The 7,447-nt window shown below is 39.4% G+C and overlaps 1 protein-coding gene across 6 annotated transcripts in view; it reads right to left on the bottom strand.

Annotated features, from left to right (window-relative positions):
- Positions 1-2,466: 2,466 nt before the first annotated feature.
- Positions 2,467-7,447, bottom strand: part of RNF157 (ring finger protein 157) — a 161,950-nt gene continuing 156,969 nt past the window's right edge. For all 6 annotated transcript variants that reach the window (XM_048487566.1, XM_048487567.1, XM_048487564.1 and 3 more), the window contains one exon: positions 2,467-5,372. Coding sequence is in view for 1 of the 6 variants with exons in the window: in XM_048487567.1 (XP_048343524.1) it covers positions 5,242-5,372 (131 nt within the window). In the remaining 5 variants the exon portion in view is untranslated. The remainder of the gene's footprint in view (positions 5,373-7,447) is intronic.

The following is a 7,447-nucleotide window of genomic DNA, read 5'->3' as shown; positions in this document are numbered from 1 at the left end:
GAAAAGCAAAAGACTTGACCTGATGCAAAGGTGAAGGAGAGACATTTCAAGCCTGGAGACCAAGTCCTGATGCTGAAACCAAGATGAAAGCACAAGTTGAAAGTCACCTGGGAAGGACCTTCAAGATTGCCAGCCAAGCATCTTAAAGAACCTCTCATAACATCTAAGCAACTGAAAGCACAGTTCTTAATCAAGACACTAGACCGTCTTAATGGCATAGAAGAAGAAGAAGAAGAAGAAGAAGAAGAAGAAGAAGAAGAAGAAGAAGAGGAGGAGGAGGAGGAGGAGGAGGAGGAGGAGGAGGAGGATTTATAACCCCCCTTTCTCTCCTGCAAGGAGACTCAAAGGGGCTTACAAACTCCTTTCCCTTCCTCCCTCACAACAAACACCTTGTGAGGTGGGTGGGGCTGAGAGAGCTCAGAAGAACTGTGACAAGCCCAAGGTCACCCAGCTGGCGTGTGTGGGAGTGCACAGGCTAATCTGAATTCCCCAGGAGCCTCCACAGCTCAAGCAGCAAAGCAGGGAATCAAACCCGGTTCCTCCAAATTAGAGTACACCTGCTCTTAACCACTTCGCCACTGCTTCTCCCTCTAGGAAAAGCAGTGTGTGAGATATGTGCACATACATGCATGCATGTGTGGTTGCAGAGGTTACCATAATACTAAATCAGAGGTAAATGTCCACTTATTATCATAAAAATTAACATTTTTCAATAACAAATATTTATGGTTTAGTATAGTATACTATTTATTTATTTATTTATTGACAGCAAGTCACAACGTATATAGACTAGGTTGGGGGCCCTGTACTTGTGGGGTCCTTGGGCAGTTGCCCAGTGGGCCCATGCATTAAGACGGCCCTGTCAAGGCACAGTTTTTAACGAAGCTTTAAAAGTTTCTTCAGCTACTTAGATGTTATGAGAGGTTCTCTACTTTAAGATGGTAAAGTTAGATGTTACTGGCTAATGGATTCCCAATGTCTTTGAGTTCTAACAGGCTAGTATCCTTTCTCACAGTATGCATACAACCTTGACACTCTTAGCTACCCGCTTCACATAAATCTCCTCCTGAGATAACTATAGCACAAGACTAATACGCCAGACTGGGAATCCACCTGTGCATGATTCCCATTCTAACAGGCTTTAGGAATTTTTCTGCTATACCCAGAAGATATATTATTTTCCCTTTCATTTATGCTCACCTCTGGAAAGTCTCACTACTATTCCACCTTCAGCCTTAAAACTCCCAGTTTTGCTGTCAGAGTATTTGTCAGATTTCAGTGGCTGAAATCCCTTTAGCATAGATATTTAACACTTGATGTCAACTCACAGGAATCAAATCCAAAAGCTCACCAAAGTTTTTTCTGGGAGAGATACCTCCTCCCTCTCTGTGTAAGCTGGTTGCTCCACCAATCAGAGCACAGGTCCGCTTACCCAATAACAGCACTTTCCCATACCTAGGAATTTTTTTTCCTACTCTGTTTTGATAGCGCCTTGTTTCACTGACTGACTTGCACTAAAACAAGACTCCTGTTTGTTTTTGGTGCAAACTACCTAAACATGACTACTTTTTTGGAAAATATAGTTGTTAGCAGACAGGCAGTATACCAATCCTGTTCTAAGGAACAAAACACACATGCAAAATCTAATTAATAGTCACTCATCAAAATTCAGTTTTGAATCAGTAACGAGACTAAAAGCAGCTGCTCTTGTCCCTTACCATCAGAAGTTTTGAAAAATCCAAATAAAACTAATCAGTGCTATAACGGTTTCCCAGTCCCCAGACATATAAAATGTATTCTGACCCAGTCTAGAAACTGAAAAACCCTTTAGTTTATGTCTGAATATGGCATATACGGTATGGATTCTCAACACATAAACTTTTATTTTACTCTAATGGGGAAATTATCAAGTCATACTGTTAGGGAGGTTTCAGTTTTAAATTTGGCAGGTGAAAAGACAACAACTATGAGGGAAACTTTATATGACTATATATAATAGATTGGCACAAGAATGTAGCTGTTTTATTATAAAGACAGTTTTTTATAGCTGTTGAGAGAGATCACTGGTATGTCTGTCACTTCTTAAATAAACAGGTATAAGGGGGTTTTTTTGACACAAAATTTCTAAAGTCTGCGAAGGCAGGAACATACATACAGGTTCCAATTTTCCTTCTTTAACACCTGATGGAGATTACCCCCTTTTTCTTGGAGTTATTTGCCTCATTTCATTTCCCTATCTCAGGATTCTCCTTCATCCTACACTTCTCTCCTTCTTCCACTCTAGCTGCTAACCTCCAACTGCCACCCTCAACTGCCAAGAGTAGAATTCTTTTTTGAACCCCCAGGATCATCACACCAGTATAAGGTGTCAGAGATTGTCTGTCACAAAAATCCTTTTACACTTTAAATAACAAAAACATATTTTCCCCCAGCCAACCATGCCCAAAGTCAATTTCAGACAGCAACCCTTGTAAACAGCTTTATTTATCCTCTAAAGAGTCATGCAGTAATAAATACATATTACATTGTTGCCATAGAGGTGTACACAAGCTTGCCTAGAAAATCCATATCTTTCACATGGGGCATAGGCTCAAAAGCACAGAGTCTGTATTGCACTCTCGAGCAGGCTTCACCGCCTCCCTTGTCCAATGGCCTGTTTCACAATTAAGTGTTCTATATGGAATCGTTTTGTATCTGGCAAATTCAGTGTCGGCAAATTCAGTGTCAAAGAGCCATGGGAGGTCTGAACCTCAATTGTTGTTTTCTGCCATGCTGCAGAGTGAGGAAACAGAGGATATGAGAGGAAGGATACATTTTGTATGGCTTTGCTTGGACATACTTCCATATGCCTCAGGAAGGGTCCCAAACATTTCAAGTACCAATATTACTGTTTTTCAAGAACTCGTAGAACACATAGCAATAACACAAACATTTCAAGAGCCTCCAAGCTGAATGCTTCTTGGTATGTTAATAGATAGCTTGAGGTTTATAGCAAAGGTCTCCTGGGCTGTTCTTCCAGTTTTCCATCGTGATCAGTCAAGTATAGTAAGGCTTAAGATGGAGCTGTTCTTAAACAGAAAGCTGAATGTGAGTACACAGAGGAAATAATCGAATTTGGTATGTTCAATTATCCATTTTGTATGGCTTAAAATCTGTTTAACCTGAAAAGATCATGATCCAAAAGGAATGCATACACACAATATGGAAAGCAAAGACTGCTCAATCTATTTTCAGTTATCTGAAAAACTAGTGTCTCTATACAGCCAAAGTTGTTGCCCTACCTATGTTTTTATTAAACACTCCTCCCATGCCAAGAAAAAACGAAACAGTGAAAGGAATGTTGTTTGTGAGGCAATAATACATACACTTGCCTGAGTTGTTTGATCACATAAGGTAAGGCGATATAGAAAGACTCAAGAATATTTGAGTCTTCACCTTTGAAGATGCTTGCCTGTTAATGCAGATCCAGGCAATATCTGACCCATACTCTCCTTCTCAAGGGCCAAGAGTTCTTCAGGAGACCAACTTATGCTCTCAGTTGAAATTTACCCTCCAGGGTTGGATGATCCACATCACACCCCTTGATCTTCTCATTATGGATCAGACAGAAGCAAAGATTCAAGCTAAAGTGAATTTCCCCTCTGCCATTATGTGATCCTTCTCACTAAAAAAGAAGCTAGTGCAGCAAACCTAAATTATTGCATGGCTATATCATTGATTTTTCTCTATAATAAGACCAGAGTACTGAAAATGCAAAGTTGTGTAGGAGGATATAGTCAACCTTGGCTGACAAAATAACATAACCTTTAGGATTTTCAGATTGCTCTTTCCCACCAAATAGGTGCAGTTGGTTAAGTGTTGTCTATATACACAGTTTCCATTATCTTCCTCTCTGAACTGACCTGTCTACCAGCAATCAAACATAATTTCTAGAATGATAAAGCCCCCACTGATTTTCGTAAAGATATTTCCAAATAGCTGGTTTGAACAAGACTGTACTCCTGCTTTGACAGACTGCTGGTCTGAGGTAGGATACCAAGATGAGATTGTTAGGAGCTAGACTGAACAGATGGGTCCCAACCAAAGGCAAAATGTCACTACTGGGAGTGCTTGTTAAAATGGTTAGGAGTCAGCGTGTCACCAAGGAAACCATCTTAATATGACTGTAGAGTGAACAAATGTGTATCTAAGACTATGCTGATGGGACTCATCACTAGGCTAGAGTTTGCACTCCCAGGTATGAAGTGGTGTAAGGGACTCTCTGCTCCCCCCGCCCACTTTCTTTAAACCTCACCATCCACTTACAATATGCTCCTTCACTAACTTTGTGCTTTGTGTGGAACTTCAAGGATGGCAAACCTCATCTCTTTTTCTATTCATGATGGGATTCCACTTCAGAAAAGGAGGAGGGAGTGTTTTCGCATCTAAGGAATATTTTGTTTGCTGTTGCCAGGCCTACCATCGCTTTCTTCCTCACGACGAGTGTTTAGACATTACTTATTTTTATACCATATCCTCTGTACCACTCTGTGGAGCATAATATTAAGTCCTTAATTTGATGTCCTCGAGAAGCTCTCAGAAACAGACGTCTCTCAAATGGTTTGTGGCACTACCCGCACAGTTTGAAAGGCCTCTCTAACGTTACAGCAGGGTGACCTAGGAACTAATTTCTTTCGCTGCCAGAGTTACTGCACATGTTATAAGGTGCCACAGGCATATAAATCAGACAGGGAGGAATGACCAGTCCAGGATCTGCTCTTCATGGCTTTGCTAGTAGGAATTTTTCCACTGCATATGTAATATAAGTACAGGTACACATTCTACGTGCACCTGTTTTAAAACATGTAATGGATGGAGCAACACTTATTCATTTCAAAAAGAGGGAGAATGGTGTTATGGCAGTCACCAAACAAATCTTTGGATAGGCCATAAATACAGTGGCAGAAGGGAAGGCTGGAGTGACAAGGTATTAGCAGACAAAGAATGAAAGTGGATGGAGATACCAGCTATTAAATCCAACTTGAGTCATTCAATCAGTCTTTCTAAAAGTTCAAGTGAACACAGACTAATACATGATGAATCTGAATCAATCAATAAGAATTCTGGGTTACGATGTTTTTTTAAAAATAAATATCACATTGTGCAGTGTTTGACATTATTAATGCCCACAGCTTTGCTGTTTCAGAGTTTTTAGGGAACTGTGTCCAGAGAAGTGTTTTTCCCTCTCTGAACAACGTGATATCATAGAGGACACAGAGGTCCCAGCATGCACTGCATATCTTCATCACATTCCTGGTTGATGCTGCTGGCAAACAGGTGGCGCCTCCAGGCCTGGCTGTGATTCAGAGCATTATCATCTGATTTCTGGACACCTAAGAAGAAAAAGCACTTGTTATAGAGAAGTAATGCAGTGAACAATGCAGTTCATCCCACATAGGAGGGGTTTTTTTTTAAAAAAGTAACTGTTACAGACGTTAGATGACAGAACTTTCAGACTGGTTTTTAATAATGTGGATTTGATTTTTTTAATAGGACCCAAATTATTATGAAGTTTAAATGCAATTTTTGATCATTTTCCAATATACACACCAACTAAGTCAAAGCCTCAAACATATGCATGTACACCTATGTGTTTTTCCACATATGCTCATAATTAATGGGGTTCAAAAATCCTTTTACGGCCATGTGTAAATTCAGTATATATCTCCATTGAGGTCTAATCGGTTAAAGGATGCCGTCATGTTGCCATTTATCACAAAGGTGCACCTGAAATTTGGTTCCACTATTTAAAAAAGAAGTCTTCTGCATTTTGCTATCTATACTAAAATATACCCAGAGAGCTTGGCTGTGTTTTATTTCCCTTTTCAGAAGCTGTGTTTTTCTTTCTTTTTAGAAAAACACCCACATTTTCCAAGTGTCTTGAAAAACTGGATCTATCAAAATAAGCAGCTGTTTCTAGCATATTTGCTTGTAATTCTGACAAATTGGCTAGTATGTGTAGGGATATCCTTTATGGGAAACTATTACATCAAATCAAATGATATTGTAACACATGTACCAAATACATGCACAAACATCTTCCATATAAAACCATGTGGTATCTGAGGCCCATTTTTGGTTAACTTGGTGGTCCCAGACTGGCAAGCAATGGTTTTTCAGTGTGAGCAAGTTCCTTTGATCACATCTTCAAATGGCTATTGTTAGTGGCTTAGAATGCCCTGTGAGGCTTCTCATTCTAGGAACATGTTTATTTTCCATCAAATTATACAGCTCAGGAACAAAAGGAACACGAGAACAGCTTCTCTAACTCAGGCCTAGCATTCTGATATCAAGCAGATCCAGATAGTAGAACAGATTATTTTAAGGAGAATACTCTGTTCCCTGTCATCTACCTACAATTTCCATCTTGATTTAGAAGCACCCTATGCATTAAGACAGGTACCGTGAGAAGGTATTGTATTTGACTTCAATACAGCCAGTAGGCTTGAAATGCAACAGGACATATATAAGCTGGGATTTTCAATATGTGTAGGAAGCATCCAGGTTAAAAAAAATTTTCTGCTCTGATGCATGTGCAGAATTTTTTTTGTGCATTTTTGTGCTCTGATGCATGTGCAGAAATTGGTCCATAGACAGATCTTGGAAAGAAAGATGAGTGAACAGCAGCACAGCTACCTTCCCTGCCTCTACTGTCTAAATTGTTAGAGAAAAATTCCCTGCACAGATATATTCTGTATTCTTAAAATGCACTTGTGGCATAATTTAGGGATCATATAGGAAAGGTCTGAACAGTGGAGGGAGACAGTTGTATTAGCATTTGTTCAGCTAGCACATTTTCTCATTGGTAGTTTATGCTGTAATAGTTTAACAGCAAATGTTTCTGAAATATGCCTTTCATTTTGTTCTCACTCTGAGAATATTTTCTAAATTTTATCTTATATACTCCAGATCACTGCCTTAAAATTTTTAGTGCCACGTTGGGTGATTCAATAACAGGATTGCTTTTGATCAGTTTAGATTTGTTCCCTTTTCCCTGTCCCTGGCCATTTTGATTTGAGTGGTTTACTGACTCATTATCTTCTTATTTAGCATGCTGCCATTTTGGGAGTAAATGTCCATAAGACATTTTTCCTCTTGTAGAACTACTAGACGATACTAATGTACCCAGAACTGGTTCTTCTAGGTCACCTGAATTTAGCCAGTAAAGGTATGCAGCATATAGTTCATTCTGGCTCTGAATGCTCTTGTATCCCAGTTATTTTGGTTTGTTTTTTTAACCTGGTCCTGTGATTTCAAAACCTAATTAAAAAGGGTTTCCTCAACATAAGACAGTGAGAGAAAGTAGCATGACATCACAAACAAATACAGTGAAAGAAGCCCGCAACACTTGAGTACTTACATTCTATACCACAGTTGCAACAACAGTGATGCACTGATGGAAACATGG

Source organism: Sphaerodactylus townsendi, linkage group LG03 (assembly GCF_021028975.2).
Source record: "Sphaerodactylus townsendi isolate TG3544 linkage group LG03, MPM_Stown_v2.3, whole genome shotgun sequence".
In the NCBI taxonomy this organism is placed as follows: domain Eukaryota; kingdom Metazoa; phylum Chordata; class Lepidosauria; order Squamata; family Sphaerodactylidae; genus Sphaerodactylus; species Sphaerodactylus townsendi.
The sequence above is the reverse complement of the archived record's forward strand: the minus strand, read 5'-3'. Positions and strand labels throughout refer to the sequence as shown.